This window comes from Cupressus sempervirens, chromosome 9 (assembly GCF_028749045.1).
Source record: "Cupressus sempervirens isolate cs-2001-9-10 chromosome 9, ASM2874904v1, whole genome shotgun sequence".
Lineage (NCBI taxonomy): Eukaryota > Viridiplantae > Streptophyta > Pinopsida > Cupressales > Cupressaceae > Cupressus > Cupressus sempervirens.
Genome location: NC_143126.1, coordinates 462,061,486 through 462,084,341, shown reverse-complemented (window position 1 = coordinate 462,084,341; position 22,856 = coordinate 462,061,486). Strand labels below are relative to the sequence as shown.

Genomic DNA, 22,856 nt, shown 5'->3' with positions numbered 1-22,856 from the left:
GTAGATGTATTGTTTGCTTATTACTGATCTTTAAGCATTCACAAAGATTTAAAATGCATGCATAAAAATAACATGAACACAAGAGACTAGATTTAATGTGGAAACCCAATATGGGAAAAACCACCAAGTAACTAGCTACTAATTTTCACTCTTTTGAAGTGAGCCCTGTTAGGAGCCAACCCTGTTAAAGGTTACAAAACACACTGTTAGGTGTGACCTTGTTAAAGGATTTAAACACCCTACTAGGAGTGGCCTTGCTAGAGGACTTTGGAACAATTCGAATAGAACTGTCCACCTTGTTAGAGGATTTACAAAATGGCTATTAGACCAATTCTATTAAGAGATTTAGGAATCACTGCTACAATGATAAGAAAGTAACAATGAAGTGACCTAAATGAGATGCAACTGAACTTTGCTGATACAAATCTTGGTTCTGCTTCACTAGATCCTCTCTGATCAAATATAAATTTGTTGCTCCTTAAGGATATCTGATCCTTCTTCAAAATTTGCTCACACTTTCCTCTTCACACAATCAACTCACTTGCATGCTCGTTCATTACAATTTAGAATTCACAACTTGACCTTTTATTTATACCTTACAAATTATCAAGTTGGCTCATTTACAAGTTAAATTTACTAATAATCATTACATCAGTCGGCTACAAACATTTCATGAAATAATTAAACTTAATTTCCCAAAATAATGAAATTGTTCATTGGTCGACCCTGCTCGATAAACACTGCTTCAAAAATGATTTCCAGTGTTAACCAACTGAAGCTCGGTAAACACTACAAATTGTGCAAAATCCTATGGAGACTGAGTGAACTTGGTAGACACTAACTTCCCTTCATTGTCCTTGCAAGCTTGGTAGAAACTGTTTCCACAGAGTAACTTCCAAGAATGCTCGGTAGACTTTGTAATTCGCTTTGCTGACCAACTAAGATCGGTAGACTCTAGAATCTGCTTTGCTAACCAATTGAGCTCAGTAGACTATGTCTAATAACTGATATGACATTTGTGTAACACCAAAGAAAACACACAATTGAACAATTGTATCCAACACCGAATCTTCTACTTTGGCCTAAATTAGCTACTATAGCTAAAGGGGGGAGAACTTCACCTCTAAATTATTAGACCCCTAAATGAAAGTGTTAAGGTATGCAAAGTTGGTTATAGATACATAAGGTATTCTATATGATAAATCTAAGTTCGTAAATGCTAATTGAAAGAAACCAAAGATCACTATGGATTTTAGTGTATTATGGGTTTCGTAAGCTTTTAGTACTTTCACAAATTGCATTTAATGCTAGTGTATTTTTGCAAGGATTTAAGGACAAAATTAGGTATATTCTTCATAATTTGAGCTAAGATATTGAAAAAAGAGCCCAAGGAGTGATTGCAATGAGATTTGAAAGAGTTTTTAGAGATTTTGTTGGATTCCCTAGCAAGATCATAAAAAGGTATTTAATGTATTGCAAAGTAAATTCAATATTTTAACTATAGTTTTTTTTTGAGTTAAGGAGTCGTGAATAAGCCACAACTTTACAATGTTAAAGATAGGCCAAGCTATTAGTTTAAACAACACCCCTATATATTAATGGAAAACAACCCTACAGGTGCATTTTATCAAACCCCTGAAGAAGTTTTGCACATAGAGGATATTAGAGCCTAAATTAATTGCAAAGTAGAGAAAATTGGAGATAGTATCAATGGTTCATACCTAGATAACCAAAGAACTCATTCACATAGTGACAGGTCTTGATGATGCAGATATAGTTTCTATGGCAACCAAATTAGTGAAGGAAAAAGTTGAAAAGAACACTCAAACCAAATGGGATAATAGGGACATGACCCTATCAGACATAAGAAAAATTAATGTGAGGTTAGTAGCTAAAATACTTGGGTATAAAATGCACTACAATACTAGACCTAACTCAGTATCAATTGGTGTTATCCAAACTATGTACAAGATGGTGATAGACAAAGAACACTTGATATATGTGAAATATTAAGGCAATAATTACTTGAAAACTTGAGGAGAATCAAACATGATAAACACCATCCTTTTAGACTTGGATTATTAATAATGTAAATATTCTTCCATATTATGCAAAATTTTGCTAATATGCATCCTAGAGCATAGACCAATGATAGGTGCACCAAACATTATCACTGGGCATTATAATAGATAGAGCAAAGTGAACTACACAGTAGATATTTTTAGAATGAGCAAAGGTTTTCACATGGAAATGAAGAATAGATATAGGATTCCAACGGTAGTAGTTGAGAAATATATTCAAACCATTTACTTTATGTTTGAAATTGATAACACTTGCATGGAAGTAGTTGAGCCAAGAGAAATTTGTATTCATTCTATGGGTTATTAGGTAGACAAAGCTACACTATTTGGTTATGAAAAAATAATACTAGATTTACCTAAGGACCCTAGTTGTGAGAGATTGGGAACTTATGCAAAGAAATTTAGTGTAGTTAGAAAGCAATTGTATAGAGGCACAAGAAAAAGGAAAGTGGAAAAGATGGTTGAAAGAATAGTCATAAAAGGAGGGATTACCAAGGACGAATTGAAAGAAATCAAGAATACTACAAGAAAATTCCACTCTAGAACTAAGCTTAAAGGAACACACTTGTCATAGGTAAAGGAGCCTATTTTAAAGGCTACTGACACCAAAGTTGTAGAGGAATACACTAAATTTCTTGAGGAGATAGAGATTACTAAAGATCAAGTTGTACCTAAAGTTTGCAACACTCCAATGAGATCTACAAGATCTAATTGATCAATGAAGATAGAGGAACAAGTTAAGAATGAGCCTAAGAGACCCTCAAGGTAGAAGGCAAAGGTCCAAGGCCCTAGGCCTAAGAGATCTAAGGCCATAAATAGAAAAAAGGCTACTAGAGGCAAGAAAATCTAGAAGACTCGAAAGGATAAAGAAGAACCAAAGACAACAAAGGCACAAGAAGAGCTTAACATTGACTTAGAAGCATAGAGGAGAAAATGAAAGCCAGACTTGAAAACTGTTACTACAAGAATTGAACATGATGGTAGACTAGATGAAGTTCTATAGTCTTATTAGAGATATGATAAAAAAGAGAAAGGTATGATTTAAAATTCAATTATCAAGCATTTGTTAAACCATAAGAAGAATGTGGTAAAGTTTTTGATTAAGGAAAAGAGGTTTTGGGGCCCTAAAACCCTTACACAACATAAGATAAACATAAAAAGAACACTTAAAGTATTAGTTTAACTAAAATCAACCTACTGAAACAACCCCACCACATATAAAAGAAAGAAACCTGATAAAACAAGGGGAGCAGGACAAAAAACCAGGAGCAGCCAAATAACCAGGAGGGCTGCTCAGGTGATTTCTCTAAGTATTTTTGCAACATGAATTTCCAGCTTTGACATTCTTCTAGCCACCTCCATTTCAGATAGATCTTTGTCAGGTTCCTAGATAACCTTCTTCTTTGTGTTGGATCTGGTTCTCTTCCTCGAACTATCCTTAGGAGACCTGTCCTTGGCACTGTTGGGAGAAAGATCCTCCTCCTTGTTGGCCCCGTGCTCTTCCACTTTATTAATGAGCACCTTTATGTTCTCACTAGCCTCTTTGAGAATGTTGTAGCTTTTCTCAACAATATTATGCATTGAGCTCTCCATGGTTTGGACCTTGCTCTTCACTTCCTCCACTCTTTTATCCATGCACTTTTCTTCCTCTATTTTCTTGTTCTACAATCTATAATTATCCCTCTCCAAACTGCTCACTCTACATTTGGGCTCTTGGATTTCATGGAAAATACATTTGGTGGTGCGATAACTATCCACTACATTGTTTTTAGCATTGTTGAGTACATCCATTTGAGGATTTTCTTTAGTGGTATCACTAAAAATCACAAGGGCTGAGTCAATCAACTCTTCCATTTGGATTTTTCCTTCTGTATTCTACTTGACCAAAGTTCTAATCAATTCTCTATTAATCCCCATCCTAGCAGAAATAATATCAAAATTCCTCCACACCACATTCTTATCTTTGCCTGTAATCATGTATTTGTATTAGCTAGTTCCAAATTCCTCATAGTCCTGCTCCTACTCATCCTTGTCACCTTGATTAATATCTCCCTAAACACTTTCCTTTCCCACCCCCTATTTTTCCTCCTTGGAATTGGTGACTTTCCCTCTTTTCCTGCCCCTTGAAGGTCTTGACCTCACAATCCCCCACTTTTTTGGCCAACATTTTAATGGTAATGTTCCTCTTACCACTCTTCCTCTCAATGCCCTCTCCTTCTCTAAGATAGGTCTACTCTTCCCCTTCAGCACTATCGCCCTCTATGTCCATGCCCTCCACCCTTTCATTGTAGTCCTTATCCAAAGAGATGTCAAAACCTTGTTTAGGTTTGGTTAATATTTTTTTCTCCTTCCTCTCCATTTTGATAATTTTTTTACCAGTATTATACTATGGAGAAGCATCCTCCTCTAAGTTTAAGTGTATCTCTTGGCTATCCTTAGTATCAAAAGGCATATAGTCTTCTCCCGACTCATTTGAGTCCACTTTGCCCTTCTTACCCTCCTTCTTATTCTTAATTTGTTTCCCCATAGAATTCATAGATTAACAACAATAGCTTTCCTCATGGAAGGTTGGGTTACTAGAGTGCTTCTCCTTATAGTCATTAATATTTTCATTAATAGATGAGTAAAGGTAGAAAGGAATAGATATATTCACCCCATACTTGAAATAGTTGAGAAGCATGAAATCATGGGTGCAAAGGCAGTCGAATATTGTGTCTAGGGAAACAAACTTGATAATAATCCTCAGCACAAACCTCCATAGCGTCTTAATGGTGCTTGATAGATAGTAAGTACCTTTCTTCACCAAAGCCTTCTTTTCCTCCAAATCCTTGGTGAATTCAACCACCACTTGCCTAGAAATATTTCTATCTTTATAGAATTTCTTCCCCATTATGCGAATACTAGTCATCACAGAGATAACATCCTTCATCACCGTAAAATCCACCCCATCAATCTTAACAATCCCCTCATTCCAGCTCTTTACCATGCTTTGTGTAATAAAGGGTTTCCATCCATGGAGCCATTCTATGAAATTTGTGACTTCACCTTTTTTCAAAATGCTCCACACCTTGGAGCGTCTGTGCCACTTTTGAGCTTCGTCCTTAGGTTCCCTCCTATGTCTTTCCCCCACCATGATTTCTTCCTCTCTGCATGCTTTTTTTCTGGTATTGATACTCTTCGAAGCTGGATTATCATTGGCACTAGTCATTTTCGCAAAACATTTTTTCACATTGTGTACTTTATGCCCAAAATTGATCCTCAAAGTAAAATGATGGATATTGTTGATGTGAGAAGTACAATTTCTTTCATACTTACACATCACATTTCTGCACATTTCCCATAACTTATAAATAATCATAATGAACCTTTTATGATTCTCAATCTACCTGGGATCCTTTCCCTTTCAATCAACTCATTAATATCTAGCAAAAAATTGTGCCCGTCCATCCACTTTGCCACTTCATTATACTTGATTGTTCGGTTGGCCAACCCGTCAACCACTTTATTGGCTTCCCTATACTCATGAGCACATAAGTTTTATCAAAGGTCTTAAGGTGTTTGATGAATTCTTCAATGATATTCATAATCATCCATGTTGTCTTGTTCTTCTCATTAAGGCAGTCTATAATATTCTTTGAGTCTCCTTCTAGCCAAATATTTTTGACTTCCATGTCCTAAGCTAGTTTGATAGTTTGATGAACCACAATCACCTCTGCATAATGATTAGTTTGTATTCCTCGAGGGGTAGAAACAACAACAATCCCTATACCATATGCATTTTTGAGGCCTCCCACCCTTGCCTTTCCTAGGTTGCCTTTGGCCACCCCATCAAAATTTTCTTTATGTCATGCCTCAGGAGGAAGAATCCATCTATAATCTTTCCTCTTATCATTATCCATGCCCTTTGTATTGAGAAAGGGGTTAGGACCTTTAATATTAGTGTATTTTTCTAACAGAGCGTTAAGGCTTTTATGGAAGACAATGTTTGCATTTGTTTCCCTCTCCCTAAAAATTCTATTGTTTCTCTCTTTCCACACTCCCCAACACACATGGAGCAAAGTTTAATTCCACAAGTCCTTGGTTCCATGCCCATATAATCCATGGTGTCATTGTTTGAAGAGACCTAAAGTATTGGAAGGAAAGCACCAGGTCATATTGAAAAAAGACAAGAAAAGAGATCAGATAATTCAAATGAATTGGCAATGGATAAAGATATGATCCACACTCTCACTGTGATTTTTGTACAGAATGCATCTGTCGGGCATCATATTCCCCCTCTTGGTGAGGTTTTCCACCATTAAGATATGATTTTGAAGCATAATCTAGAAAAAAATGTTAATTTTTGGAATGAGACCGAGATACCAGGCTTTGGCCCAAACTTGGGCATTCCATTGTTTTGCATGGTCTCATAGCCAAAGGCTATAGTATAAATGCCATTTATAGTCTCCCCCCAGATATTGGCATCCTTGTTGTGGGACATGGGTATATGTCTGACCATGTCCATTAGTGGCTTGAGCGCCAGGGATAGCTTGATCAAATTAATCCACTCATTATGAACCCTATAGTCACTCACTTTGCTTCCATATCTTTCCATACAATAGTTAGCCTGTCTATTAAATGGCTATATGTTCCATAGAGGCCCTAGTCTAAGCCAGTCATCATGCCAGAAATTTATGTTTTCTCCATTTCCCAATTTCCATTTATCTTTTTCAAAATCTAAACTCTTCATTCTCATAATGCCATTCCAGATGTTAGAGCCCCTAGGGTCAAGATCCCTACCTAATGAACTATCTGAAATTAATATTAGCAAGATACTTAAAGGGAAGTATCCCTAATCATTTTTTCAACAATATATAAGAGAAAAGGTTAAGAGCTATTGAAGAAGATAAGAAGATGAGAGAAGATAAAGAAGGAAAACTTTATACTTTAATCAGTTTTGATGATACGAATAATTTTCTTAACCAAGTAAATCCAAACTAAGGATAAAGATGAGACATATCAATTTAATGATAGAAATATATGATGAATTTAAATTTGAAACAAAAGAGGCACTTATTGAGGTGTTAAATCATCCTAGTTTGAATAAGACACAACCGAGGAAAATATTAGTTGGTATATCAATCAATGAACCTACTATTAAAATAGGGGAATATGAAGACATGAGTCAATTTATAAGTACCTTCAAACAACCATATTTCTTTATTAGTGGAGTAACTATTACATTGGATGCCACACTTGAAGAAGAAGAGAAAAATAAGGAGAAAGATGTGATGTAGATAATACATTGAGTATGGGTGATATTGGAAACATAATATTATAAGTAATCAATATGGCAGGTGAGATAAGTAATAATGACAAATAGGAGAATAAACATGCTAAAGATATATAAGATGATAACAAATAAGAAGAGGATCAAGGTTAGAATTTAAACATGAATATAGATCAGACTGAAATATCATCTGTAGAAAATGAAGATACATATTCATTTCCCACAACATATTATTCCAATAGAGGTGATGATAAGATCACCATGGTTGAATAGAGGACAACTGAGAAAGAAAAAGACATTGTTGCACCTTAAACACCTAGTACATAACTTCAATTATTTGTTCACATGCAATAGTATTCCCAAGGATATCAAAATTTAGTCAAGGAAGACATGAATGAGGATAATTCATGCATATACAATTATTTTCTTATGCCAATGCCAAGAAGTAAAAAAAGCACATGATGATACTTGAGAAGGCACTAGACATATTGCAAAGAACACTTCCACACCATCACAGTTGCAAGGAACCAATATTATAGATAATCTTAGTCGGGTAGTTGATGAATTTGATGATCACTTTACTACTCTTAATAAGGTAGCTAAGATAACAACACACTAGGAATTTGAGTCTGCACAATTTCAAAAAGTATGTGCAAATATTACAAATGATATCCTAGTCATTGATGAGTGTGTTAAAGATATTAGAAGTTCAATTTCTGATAGAAAGAAGACATGTGTGGCATGTACCAAATCACATCACTTTATTGAAGATGTCACAAAATGCATAAAAGAAGATGAAAACAACATAGAAGAACTAGCTACTTGATCCCCAGTAAGGATCTTTGAAATGTAAGGGAATTAAGTGTCATTACCACATAAACCATGAAAAATATTTAATAATGTCTTCAACATTGGGAGGGAAGAGGCCATTCCTTTTCCATATAAAAAAATTTATCCTTATTGTGCCAATATTGGTAAAGCATTCCACCAAGGCATCCCCTTCCCTTAAGATTTCTTCAGAAGAGTTAATTAACTGAATCAAATAATTTATTAAGGTCTCAATAAACCATCTAGGCTTCTAAGTCCTCTTTAATCACTGGATTATGTTGAGAGAGTCACCTTTACTCCAAAAAAAATTACACCCCTATGAATGAGAAAGTTGAAGGTTATTGTATGCAATAGTTGCCTAGACATTGTGATTGATATGGATTCACAAAGAGAGACTATCATTGACGAAATCCTTATGGATTAATCTCTCATCTCCCCCACACCCAACATGCCCTATATTTCCTTTGGTTTCCTTGTAAACATTGATTTTAATCTATCCTTAAGGAGGAAGATACCAATCAATGTTATCTTTGGTAGTTTTAACTCTCCTAAATGGACAAGAGTACCATAGTTTAGACCCAAAATTTTACCAACATGCATATCATAATCAACCATTACTACATTTAGTAAGTTAGAGTTAGCCTTAGAAACCCCAAACCAAAAATTTTTTAATGATACATTTGAAGATCTTGACAAGAATCTCTAAAATTATGGTTATTCATTTCCTTTCATTTCCTTCCACACTCCCAAAGTTAGATGAGGTATTTAATTAAAGACCAAAAGAAGGAGATAACATTATTATACACTGTTAATTGGGAGACTATTTGTAAACCCAAAGAAGGGGGGGTGGGGGGGTGTTGGGAATAAGAAGAATTATTGATTTGAATAAAGCACTACTCACTAAAATGGGGTGGAGATAGTTGGAAAACAAGATTGGGTGGGGAAGAATCATAAGGGATAAATACCTTGCCAACACCCATTTTAGATATAATCTCCTCAATAATGACCCCCCAAGTAGGTCTAAGGTTTGGAATTGCATCCTTAAGAACATGTCCTTTCTAAGGAAAGGGGTGAAATGGTTGATGGGAAATGGTAAAAGAATAAGATTTTGGGAGGACAATTAGCTAGGGGGGGACCCATTGATCTACAACAAGTTCAACAGTCTACATGAACCTTTAAAAAGAATGGTGGGAGAGAAGGTAGCTGACTATATTGATGCCCAAAGGAAATGGAAAGGTTTATCCACTACTAATATTCCTAACAGTGAGGACCCTCTGGTTAAAGAATTGGAGGAATTGATTAGCTACCACAAACTCCCCTTGCATGCTCAACTTGATAAGGTGGTTTGGGATAGGAGGACTAATGGCCAGTTCTCGATTAAATCTACCTACCACCTTATATTTAAAAAGGATCAAACCCTTATCAACTGGAGAAAGATTTGGAATAGTCAATTCTTTCAAAAAATTAATTTCTTCTTGTGGATGGTCATGAATGATAGGATCTTACCAACTAATGACCTAAGGAGGAGAGACATACTGATTACTAATAGATGTTATCTCGACAAGGAGGACAAGGAAAGCATAGTGCATCTCTTTCTTGAATACCCCTATACTTTAAGGGTATGGTCCTACATTTGGAGAAAATTCCCGTTGGTTTGGGTCATGAAGTGAGGATTGGAACAATTTGTGGAGAACTAGAATTGTCCTTTCTACAACCCCCAACTTAGAATCCTTTGGAATATCCACACCCCCCCCCCCCCACACATGTTTTCCAGGGTGTCTAGAAGGAGAAGAATAAGTGGGTCTTCAGGGAGGAAGAAAGGGGGGAGGAGGTAGTGGGAGAGATATTGAGGAAGCTTGTTACAAAGAATGTTATGGTGGCCAAGTTCAGAGCTCCACAAGAACCCCTGAGCATGAGGGATGGGGAGATTGCTATAAATTGGAACATTCTCCCCAACTTCCAACACTTTGATAACTCAAAAATTTTAGCAAGAAGAAGAACCCATTGGATCCCTCCCACTATGTCTACTGTCAAGCTCAACTTTGATGGTGTAGTGAGAGATGGTTTGGTGGCAACTGGAGGTGTTGCAAAACACTAAGGGAGAAGTGTTGTTAGCCTACTAAGGGAATTTGGGACAGGGAACCAATAACATGATGGAGACCACTGCCTTACTTTGGGGTCTTAAATTTGTCATGGAGATGAAGTTTAAGAAGTTAACCACAGAAGGTGATTCTAAACTCATCATTGACTCTATCCAAGGGTGTGCTCAACCTGGTTGGGCTTTACATTGCATATTGGAGGATATTTAGCAATTCCTAATGACCCGTGATCAATATGAGTTACAACACAATTTTAGTGAAGGCAATGTGGTGACAGATACTATGCCATGCTTGGGATTTGATATGGATAGCCTAAAAAGCTGGATGAGTACTAAAATACTATTGAAATTTATAAATTCCCTCATTAGTAGGGAAAGGACCCCTCTAAATTATGTTTGATGACTACCCAAATTTGGAGAACTAGCATTTTTGGTGGCCATCCTATTAATATTATGGTTAAGATCATCTTAAATATGACAAGACATTTAGTGAAGATCAATTATGTGGATTTCATCATGCAAGGGCACAGAAAAAGGAAAGAAATTAATAACCTCAACTTAAAATAAAGAGCCATCATTTTTTTGTGGTATGGGACGATTATAGAAAAAGTCATCATTATTATTACTGTTAGATCATTCAAGTATTATGCTTGGGTCATTTACACTCCTTGTAATGATATTTTAAGATGGTTGAACATTATGGCTATTACATCCCCATGAAGTGTAAGGAAGAAGCCATTTTAATTGCCAGACACACCATTTTTAGCCTCGCCTTTGTGATTTCCTAGGTGGTTTTTTCTTGCAAATGAAAATTACCGAACTTGTGGAAAGTGATATCGTTGAGGAGCAAGATTTCATGGGTGGGGACCTTAATAGACTGAAGCCCACAAAGATGGAGGATTTCCTATTGAAGGAAGGCGGGTTTGTCCCATACATGCAGGTCATGGTTGGCTATGATGAGAATTGTTCTTAATAATTCATCAACAGTTGGAAGGACAGAAGAGCCACAATCAATGGTATCACCTTCCTGGTGAATGAGGAGACCATAGCTATGGTGACAAGCCTTGACATTATTGGAAGGAAGTGACAAAAGATCATGAAGGTGATAGATGCAGTACGTCTATCTAGTTTTTTTAGAGGTAATGAAACCCCTGACAGGTATTGTGGTAGTTTCTAGAGGGATAAGTTACCGGAGCCCTGGGATGATGTGTGCCTGATCATAATGAAATATATCATCCTGGAAGGAAAATATGGTGTGTACTATATTTACCATTTCCCTTTTCTTAATCAATTTTGTAATGGGGAGTTAGTCTGTATTCCCTTTTTTTTCCTGATGCACGCCCTGGAAGAGACAGTTATGGATGTCAAGGAGAAAAAAAAGAAAGGGGCTAATTTCACTATTTTGTGCCAAGGGCTCATGTTTCATTTATTCTAGTTCCACTTGGCCCTTTGCCCTCCCAAATTGATAGCCATTGATAATTCCCTCCCCATTGGTGCCTCCCTTCATCTGGTGTTTGTGGGTGTTAGCTATGCCCCTACTCCACAACCCTCACCAAGCCAAACCCTGATCAAGAATAGGACAAACAAAACCCTGGTTTTGGAGCTAGCTTCCAGTAAAAAAATAAAAATTGAAAAGAGGGTGGAGGTGGAGATTAGGGACTTAGATGATGAGTTTCATAGGAACAGAAGAAGATCATGTAGGCTTGCTAAGACCAAGGGTAGATTTAAACAAATGGTTAGATGCTCTCAAGAGGATGAGGAGGAAGATACTAATCAGAGGAGAGTGCTAAGACTTTGGGGCCGGATGATAAGGAGAAGTTGAAGGAGGATACTAATAATAAAGAGGAGGAGAAGTGGATGACATTGTTGATGACACTTGGGATTTTGAGACGGAGAACCCTACCAAGGACCCTTCCCAAGACCCTACTCATATTTCTGCCACTTTCACCCTGCTATCTGTTACCAAACAGGCAAACCCCAAATTTGACAAAGCCTTCCCTAACACTATTTCTTCCCCAATAAGGAATGATGGTTTGGAAAGCTTAAGGGTTACCACTAACACTATGCATGTGCAGGATAAGAGGAGGTTTCTGGTGAATTGCAACAAAATACTAAAGATAGGTATTGCGGAGGAGGTGGTTGTTACTCTTAAAGACATCCAGGAACTGAAGGATCAATGTCATGCATTGGAGGAAGGGTTCACCCTCTTCTTTAAGTTCACTCTATAGGCGACCCATGTGACGATGATGGCCCTCTAGCTGTTGGCTCACGAGAAGGAGGAGGAGGGCCTTGGGAAAGAAGATTCAAAGCTTCTCTACAACTTCCTTGCAGAGGACTGGGCCAAAGTTCTGTTGGTTGGGAAAGGCAAGAAGAAGGATGCTAATTAGTGGCCTTTCCCATGCTTGGTGTTTTATTGGTGCTCTATTAGTTGTTTCTTTCCATCCAATTTAGATGGTTCTAGTTTTTCTGTGGAACTTGAGTTTGGGCTATGAGTGGTATGATGTGTTGACCACCTACATGCCTTTTGTTAATTTGTTAAACTATTTTAGTTTTAAGAGCATGAACTCTAGTACTTTTATTTACTGTTATGATGCTACTTATTTTTTTGATGTAAATTGTTAAGGGGTCTATTTGGTTATCTGTTGGTTGTCTACTGGTAGCTTCATCACTGTTGTATAGGGCCAACCCCCTTGTTTTGGCTTCTTTTATATCAAAAACATTATTATACACAACGAAAAACTACACAAACCCCAAGTCACTCAAAGAAGAGGGAAATACCCAATGTAGGTTCTAGAGGCCAAACATCCCACACAAAGACACAACACAAAAGGAGATGATAAGCATTCTCTGAAAATAAAAAAGGAACATCTATTAGACAATGAATAATCTCTGTTACAAAGGTTTTTAATTGTGAGGATATTGTTTTGAATAAGGAGCAAGAAAAGTATTAACTTTAGGAATCACTTAGGGTTCCAACAACCATAAGAGAGAGGATGTAGATGGTTTGGACAAGAAGAGATAGAGTAGTAGTCAAGAACTTCCTAGAATGGGAAGACCACTGAATATTCTGACTATGGGAAAGTGAGACATAATTATGTGTGCGACCTAATATAGATTAGAGGTCGAGAAGACCTAGATCCATAGAGAGAAAATACTTCCATTTTTTGATGAATATCACCAATTACTCTTCCTTTGAAAATATTATCATTATCCTTAAAGGGATGGAGATTAGGTATCTCAATATGATGACCCATCAACTAGTCATCTTTTAACCTAATAAGCATGTCATTCCCAAGGGCCCATCTGAGACCTTTAGAAATCACAAATTTAGGCTTGAGCATATAATTTCTCAAAGCTTTACTAGAAGGATGATTTTGGTATTCCAAAAATTGACCTAACATAGGAGGCCTTTGCTAAGTATAATCTTATCCCACACACAATCTTCAAGAAAAGAGTTTCCTAAGTTGTTTGGTCAATAGAGAAAAATTAAAATTTCTAAACCTTCTAATACCAAGACCACTATTTTTTAGGTTTGTGGACCCAATCCAAGCTAGAAGATGAATTCTCTTTTTCTCTTTAAAACTTTAACATAAAAATTAAATTGAATGTTTTCAAATTTCTCTACAAACTTTAAGGGGATATAAATGAGCTCATTGCATAGACTAAGATATTTTGGAGGGTAGCCATGATAGCCATGATTAGTTGAACTTTTTCAACTTGGTCAAGAAGGGCCACTTTCCATCTTGCAACTTGAAACAGAATCAATAAACCTACTATTGAAAGAATTAGGGTATGAATCACCACAAAGGGGGAGGTTGAGATAAGTATCACAAATATCCTCAATTTTACATCCTAAAATACTTGATATTATCCTCTACCTAGACTCTAAATTGTTAATGAAAAAGATGAAACTTTTAAGATAGCTTATCTTTTGAATATAAACTACTTCACACTTAAATATAATTGATGTATATATTGTTATGTCTTGAGTTGTCTTCATATATGATATGAATATCAATGTAGGCCAAACACTCTTTGACACATTTCCATTCTATCTGCACCATAATTGCGAAATAGGCATTTTATCATCACCCACTCCTCAAATATCAACTATCTATTAGTTTCACACTTAGGATTATATGAGCTAGTTCTTAATTGGACTATAAATCAATGACAAGAAATTTACACAATCCATAATATAAGGAGAATGTTGTTTTTGAATTCAATTGAATTCACATTTTTTGCATCGACATTATGATAAGAATTTTACACAATCCATAATATAAACAAAATATTATTTTTGGATTCAATTAAATTCACAATTTTTGCATAGACATTTTGATTCACAATGATTCATCACCACAATAAAGAGAACTAATATAATCATTCTCTTAGACTATAAATATTTTCAATTTTTATTTAATTTCAACTCCAATAACTTTTATGTTTTTTTTTCTAATCAATATCCCATTTAGAATTAAATCCTTCAATATAATATTCTCTTATCAACTTATTTTGTCCACATTATCTTAAAATACTTTTAAGATTTATAAACTTTGGATTACGTAAAATAAACAAGCGATGCAAGCGTCATAGTTCCTGCCATTTGAATTTTTAGTTTAAACAAAATAGAAGTAGCAATGTTCTCATTCAAACATTGATAATTACATGAGATGGTCTATGCTGAATCTTGATGTGAGTGACTTGCTATGGTTTGAACAATGTGAAAGTAGCTTATTTGCATTAGATAGAACATCTAGCTTCAGATAAGATGGTGCCTTGGTGTATTAGCACCAAATTCACCTTATAATATAAGAAATATAAAAGATAAATAAGTTAAAAGAAAATAATGGAAGAATAGAGAAAAATATTCATAACAAAATATTTGAATCGTTGGTCTTTATATTGTTTAAAATTTACAAATATAATTTAAAATGTAAAAAATTGATAAACTTTTATTGTAATCTCTTTGGTTTTTTAAATGTAAAAGCTTAATTCCTAAAGTTTTTATAATGTTCTTAAATAAACTTTAATAGATAAATAATTATGAATAAAATAAAATCTAATATATTTATATTAAATTATTGTGATTAAATATTTATATAAATAATCTAGTTCACAATCAATAATTGAAAAGTAAAATAAAAAATTGAACATAATAATATAAAATACTAAAAATAAAATAAAACTATATTGAAAAATATTAAGATTTAAGTTTTATTTCTTATATAAAGAAAATAGTCAACATGTCATGTCATTGATATAATTACTATTTGATCTTTATGTTTAAAATAGTTATAAAAATAATTTTCTATGGTAAAAGAAAATTTGTATAAAAGATGACATAAGCTATAATTAATGCATTAAAGATGACATAAGCTATAATTAATGTATTAAAAGTAGAGTGTACAAAATATCCTAATTCTCTACGAAGAAAATTAATTTTACTCCTTACTCTAAGCCAATCAAAGATGAGATAAATTATTTTGTTTAAATCATTTAAATAGATGAAAAATTTAAAACTATAATTGATAGACATATGTGTTAAAAATTCTTGACTCTGATTGGCTATTTAAAAGTTACCATTGCCTATGATATCTAATGACTGCCATGACAGGAACTAAAAAATCAAAAACGAAAAACGAACGACCCTCTTTATACAATATCACAACCAAAGCATAGAGAAATTCCATCACAAGTCTGATTGCAACCAAACGGGCCCTTATGGCTCACGTCGGAATCCATCTTACTTTGAAATTTATCTGGATAGTGTAAGAACTGTCAAGTAACTCCACAAAGCAACCACAATAAGCCTCGTCACGTTTGGATGTTCCATACGTCTCCAACACACAAGAATTTTTTAAGCCTCGAACACTTGTTTTAATTTGTCTGGACTCTGAAGAACGTGAGAGGCATCGGCCTATTGCAGATACTGTTCTCTGCGGAGACAAATATATCCTATAACTTCTCTCTGCAGACTACGTGGCCACGTCCTTACGGTCGGAGCCGTCCGACGAATAAAGAAAGTAATCATAGGCACACTGACAGGTCGGATAGTGAAATATCGGGGCTCGGACAGATCTAGATGCAACTTTGCATTAGAAAAACGGATGAAATCAGTGAAATCGAATAACATAGCAATTTTCCGCATCTTTAGAAAGTTTTTCAGTAAATTTAGCCTTGGAAATGGTGAGAATCATGTTGTTTTAACGGCATTCCAAAGTTTGCATCACTTGTTACTCTTTTAAGTGCAAATTTAAGCGTTTTTCTGCATTTAAACTAGCCAATCTAGTGGCGGATTACGCTCTCCATCAATTTTCAGTCTTTATGTTGCTTTGTAGCATTTGTTCGAATGTATAATCGTTTTCCGACGCATGTAATTTCAAATAAATAACTTGCTTCTTTTGTATAATTTTCTCATCATTTGGCTAAGCAATTATGTTTTAACTACTCGGAACAAAAAAAAATGCAGGAACTTGGAGAAGTGGAGCAAAGTATTTTAATTCTTTTTAGGTTTTCTGCACAAGCACACATTTTTCTGGTGATAAATTTGAAAATCGGTAAATATCTCGAAATATAAGCACATGTGCTTCATACATCGATTTGTCGATCAGTTTTTATAGACTAATGTTTGACAATTTTCTCTCCAAATAGTTGAATATAGCGTTTTGAAAAGCATTACAGGGATTTCCACCAGAGAAGTAATCTATTCTTTATGTCTGTGAAGCTTATGTGCGCTGTGCCAAAGTTTGTTGCCAGTGATTTGAATTCTGCAAACATTCCCAAAAAAAAGGCTTGTTCAGGTTAGATTTGTTTGCGAAGTTTATTTGAATCGATATTTGCACTTTTGAATTGCAAATTTATTAGCGAATTGTGACTTTTTAATCCCTTTCATGCAACTGTTCGGAACGTTAACGCAGGAATTTGGGCCAGAGGAGTAATTTCGTCTCGTGAAAACTGGGAGAAATCAAATATTTTAAAAATCCAAGGTTTGTTACCTCATGACGCTATTTGTATTGATTTATGTAATTTCTTCCGAAGCTGATATCAGATTATTACTGTTTAGTCAACAAACAACAATTTCTACCGTTCTGAAAAGTAACACGGGACTTTGGATTTGGATTAATTTATTCGTCTGAATGCGAGGCCGAAGGCGCTTATTTTTGCGGCATTCATTTGAAGACGGGTAAATAGGAGTTTCAGAGGTTTAAGGTTGTTTGGGACAAATCTCAATTGTATGAATTTGATCACTTAGATGTGAAGTCAGGACTAGATTAGACTAAATTGTGCCTTTTTTAATGACCTATTCTTGTGAGCAGATCCACTGCGAATGTATGCATACATTTTTTTTGGTTCATTCACAATCGAGTTGATTGATTGTAGGTAGGATGGATCAATGTGTAAGATTGTTTTTGAGGATGTCAATTCATTAACATTAATTCTCTAAGCTTTATTCAAGTGTTTCACAATAAGATTTTATGTGATTTCATGTAAGAGCGTGGTGGTTGTATTGCTAGATTCCTTGTACCAATTTTTAACTGTAAATGCTTGGACGATTGTGCATAAATTACGGGAAATAAAGAAAATGCTTATGTTGCAATATTTTTTTTTCTTCAATCCACGCATCGCCACTAGCTAGCTTACTGTGGCTAATGCTCTGTTGCAAACTTTTTGTGCAGGAAATAAATTAACTGTGCAATCGTGCTATATTTGCATGCAAATCTTCTTCCTCTTGGCCTTGCTCCCGTCAATTGTTTTCATGCTGAGCCTCTTAACCACCCAGATTATGAAGGTTTTGGTTTAGTGCATGATAATTAATGCAAATGAAGCTGAGGCTGTACCCAGCTTCAACTTTTAGTGGAACCTGATTATCATTTGCAGCCAGGAGCTATGTCTGTCTGAAGACTTGAGGCATGCTCCAAGGGTTTCCCAGATTTGACTGAAGGAGATCTAGTTGAGATTAAAAATCATCCTCTAAACCCAGGTTTTTAACAACAGAAGTATATTGTTTACTTCAGCTATGTTGGCAGCAATGGAGGGTGACAGCGAATCCATCATTAAAATGATAAAATTTGCAGTCTTACCAATTGCAAAGGTGTTTGTGATGTGCTCCTTTGGGTTTGTGATGGCTACCAAGTATATCAATATTCTTACACCATCGAGCAGGAAGCTTCTTAATGGGGTACTCATTTTCTCAGTCCTCTGTTTGGTCTTTTTGTGTGGATTTATTGACAAAAGAAATGCTATGTTGTATTATTTCATTGCTTATGCATGTGTGCCTTAAAATCCTAGTTTTAGTTCTGTTCTTCACTTCATTAACATCATTGCCTTTGTAGCTTGTTTTTGCCCTATTTCTGCCATGTCTGATCTTCACACAATTGGGAAGAGCGTTGACACTGCAAAAGATGATTGAATGGTAAGTTCTCTATTCAAATGATTGGCCATGTTATTTGTTTAATATGTTGATTTGACCATCTCGTGAGAATTTTTGTGTCGTTACTAAAGGAAAATTAGTTCTGATATTCATGCACCATGGGTCTATGCAACACAAGAAGACATGGAACAGTTCAATTTTGAACATGAACAGAGAATACAGACCATGTTAAGGTCAAAACATTTAAAGAGTTATTGCAAGTCTACTGGAATATCCCTTGGGTTGTCATTTTATTGTGCATGTACATTATCCCTTGCAAACCCTCTTGTTGTTACTTAGAAATGATCTATTAGGACTATACTATTCTTGTGCTGATGTAGCTCCTCCTTCGATTAGGCCAACTCCATGGAATCGCCTGTTTCCTGCAGTGAGTGCATAGCCACTTCCCTGTTAAAGCTTTGCCTTTGTGTTCAAACGCTAAGCCTCAGCAGTTTAAACTTTGCATCTTGCCAGTCATTGGTATCACAAAACATGAGAGTAGCTTTTTTAATTTAAAGTTTTAGATGGTATAAAGTTCATACCCGTCAATCAGTCCATTCTAAACAACTCTTTACTTTACTGCAGTATCCCTGCTGTTCCTTGTAATTTGTTATACCCATTGAAAGTCAGCATTCTTAGTACCTTGAATTTCTATTTGGCAATATTTTTTCAGGAGCATCATTTAGACCTAAGTTACCGATTTGGATGTGGATTCCGAAGCAGATTCCAGAAGCAGATATAGGATGCGGAGATTTATTTATTTTTGGATGCAAATGAGGGAAGAAACGTGTATATAATAATAATAATAATAATAATATATGCAAAGAAATGCAAGAAATATACAAAAAGAAATCATTTGATAGTATGACTATGATACTTATCAAAAATCAAGATATTTCAAAATTCATATAATATGTCAATATGTGCTTGTCCAACATTAGAGTTTAATCTTAGAAAATAAGTTCAAATAGTTCATGTTCAAGATTCCAACAAAATAAAAACGTAGTTAATGATTGAAGATTCAATCAACTAATATGCATCAAAGTCTGAATCATAGGGATTCGCAACAAAATCCACATTCTCATCATCATCTCCAACTGCTGAAAGATCATTTGAACCAAACATGGTTCCACTTATGCTAGATGCAGCACGTGCAATGCTATCATCATCACCATCTCCAATTGTAGTAAGATCATGAAGTGTTGCATCCAAATCAGTACACTCAGGGGCTACATCCCAAAGCTTTGTTGTCCGTTCTTTGTAATGATCATTCTTACGTGACACAAGACACAAGTTGGTGTGGACAAAGACTAAGTCCTCAGCTTTCTTGGAGCCCAAACGGTTGCACTTCACTTAATGGATAAAGGAGTATGTACTCCAATTCCTTTCAGCAGCAGAATAACTAGCAACCTAGATAGTTGTCACAAAACATACAAATGAAAAGCAAACTAATTTTAAAGAATGTGTAAAACACTATATTCTAGAATGCAAGTGTAAACATAAAAGTTTAAAACAAAACAAAATAAAAAACTTACTTGTGATAGGACCTTGAGTGCAAGAGGTTGAAGATGCTTGAAAGGTTGACCGTACATGTACCACCATGTGATAGCTCCCATTCTATTTTGGTCCTTTAGTGCAAATGGAGAATGCTTTAACCCCAAAGCAAAAAGCCCAAATTTAACCCTCACTTTTTCATGCATTTCTTCTAGTGGGAAGAGTCTTGTAAGAGCTTTGTGGTACCCCTTAGCAACCTCCTCATCTGCAAATGGTGCAACTCTACCCGGCATACCAAGTACCTCCTCACTATAGTGCCTAGGAGATGAGGCATACGCAAGGAGGTGCAATGGGGTAGTCATCTTATTCTAGTGGTGGTGGATAATTACTTACACTTGTTTGAATAACGCTTCGCTTTGTGTGGGGTCACTTTCATGTGCTTGTATACAATGTTTTACCTTCTCAACCATGGTGTCCATGCCATCATACACATCCCCCAAGCAAGGTGTATATGTATTAGCAAAATGGAGCATAGTCATGATGGGCTTGGTGAAATCCAATACTAATGCCGCACAAGCCCACCAACTCTCATTCAAGATCAGATCCCTGACCCTTTGTGCTCTTTTTGAATTTGAGGCCTTCCATATGTCCCATTGATTATCAATGACCATTTGGCCCAATGCATCTTTTACCTTGAGGATTTGTCTTGTAACAATTGTAAAAATGAGTCGCAAAAACCTAAGTTAACAATATGTCAGTTGACAATAAAATTATAAATTATAATTTATAACTAAATTACAAATCCATGAAACTTAGTAAGTTAAAAAAATCAATATACCTTCAGCAATTCCAATTTGGAGTATGTTCTAAAAATGGATTGTGACATGTGGTGGTTTGTCACAAACATTTGTATCTCCTTCCCCTCTTGGCATATTTTCTTCACCCAATCTATTTGAGTGTCGAGCTTCTGCATGATCAAGTTAAGGGAGTGAACATTGCATGAGGTCCAAAAAATATGGTTATACAGACTCTCTACTAAAGCACCTGCACCCATGCAATTTTTGGCATTATCTGTGACCACTTGTACCACATTCTCACTACCCACCATCTCGATGGCCTTGATGGGAATTCTAGAAATGAATTCATAATCCTTCACTTGCCCCTCACAATCAACAACCTTCAAAAACATTGCCTCATTGGGGGAAACTGCAATCACATTAATCAGTGGTTGGTTTCTTGTACCCTTCCAACCATCTAACACAATAGTTAAGACCTGAAGTTTTTCATGATTTTTTAATTGGTTGAAGGACTTTCTCTATATGTGTCTTCTCCTGTTGCAATAGAGTTGTATGCACCTTTTCATACCCCGGGCTTGTGTAGTTAGCTGGTGATTCTTTGATTGCTACCACCATTTCCTTCCAAAATGATGATCTCACCAAGTTGAAAGGAAGTCCATTTGCATAGAAGCAACTCGCAATAGCTTCATCAGTGCGGTCTCTTGCCTCCATTTTAAATGCGTTGTGCAATGGGCCTCTTTTGCGGGTTGAAATTCCCATTTCTTCCTCATCCTCTCCTGGCACATGTACTTGCAAGAATGGGTGTTGGGAGGATGCAATTGGTTCAGTGGGTGCATGCATCTTGCTCTTTGAGGATGAACCTTCATAGTAGCTTTCCTTTGATCTATTGATCAATGCATCAACAACTCCTTGTTCTCTTACAAATAAAAGTATTTTTGCACTAGTCATCCCAGTACCATTTTTGCCTTTGCACATTCAAATCCTTTGCCAACAGGGCCCATAAAATGAATCTTCACCCGAGAATATTAGCTATTGAAAGGTTTTCCTTTGTTACTTTGACAATAATAACACTTCCAATAGTATGAGCCACCTCCTAACACATGTGATATCCGTGTTGTATGTCTCCACAAAGAAGAACCTATATCAGTTTTGAAATAATCAGTCCCTTCTCCTAGGCTCCCCGCTGAACTTTGACTAGCACTACCACCGGTATCCATTCTTGCATAGTTTTTTGCAACCTACTCTATAAGATAATAAATAAATTTTAATTAGGTCCTAAGAACTATGAACATTATGCATACAAGTGGAAAGAAGTGAGAAAAAACTATGAAAATTGATACCCAAACTTGCTTCCATATATCTTTCGAAAAAAAATAAATTTGAAAACAAATTAAAATTTTTTCTTCAAGAACTTGAAAAACTTCATCAAAATCTCAAAAAAATTCATCATAATACTCAAGAATGGGATTGATCACTTACCTTGAATGATTTAAACTCCTTTGAGAAAGCTATCTCTCGCCCTTCGATCAAACCTCTTCGAAAATGTTGATCTTGGCTTCACAATGGCAATACAAATTAGAGACCAAATGAGAAGTGGTTGTAGGTGCAAACAAAGTTCCAAAATGAGTTGTGAATGCTTCAACATTCACCTTTAGGGTCATTTTAGGGTTTCATAGCAAAAAAAAACCTAAAAAATGCAATTATAACATGTGTATAGTGGGCAAGTTAAGTTGTTTTTAATTTATTTTGGCTGTTGGGCTCGTGGATGCTTCCGGATGGCATCCAAAAGCTCTGTAGAAGCTGGCCAAAAGTCAGCCACAGGCTTCCAGAAGCTTGTGGCTGGTCTCAGGCTTCCAAAAGCATTTGGCAGCCTCTG

At 35.7% G+C, this 22,856-nt stretch overlaps 1 protein-coding gene across 4 annotated transcripts in view; it reads left to right on the top strand.

The window, feature by feature from the left end:
* Positions 1–15,959: 15,959 nt before the first annotated feature.
* Positions 15,960–22,856, top strand: part of LOC149539336 (protein PIN-LIKES 6-like) — a 120,802-nt gene continuing 113,905 nt past the window's right edge. Inside the window, exons 1-6 of one of the 4 annotated variants that reach the window (XM_089800640.1) lie at positions 15,960–16,465; positions 16,749–16,836; positions 17,004–17,079; positions 17,197–17,265; positions 17,956–18,458; positions 18,613–18,692. In XM_089800640.1, coding sequence (XP_089656766.1) covers positions 18,297–18,458; positions 18,613–18,692 — 242 coding nt within the window. In that variant the 5' untranslated portion in view covers positions 15,960–16,465; positions 16,749–16,836; positions 17,004–17,079; positions 17,197–17,265; positions 17,956–18,296. Of the gene's footprint in view, positions 16,466–16,748; positions 16,837–17,003; positions 17,080–17,196; positions 17,266–17,340; positions 17,463–17,955; positions 18,459–18,612; positions 18,693–22,856 lie in introns of those variants that run through there. The other 3 variants (XM_089800642.1, XM_089800643.1, XM_089800641.1) reach the window with 3 other exon arrangements.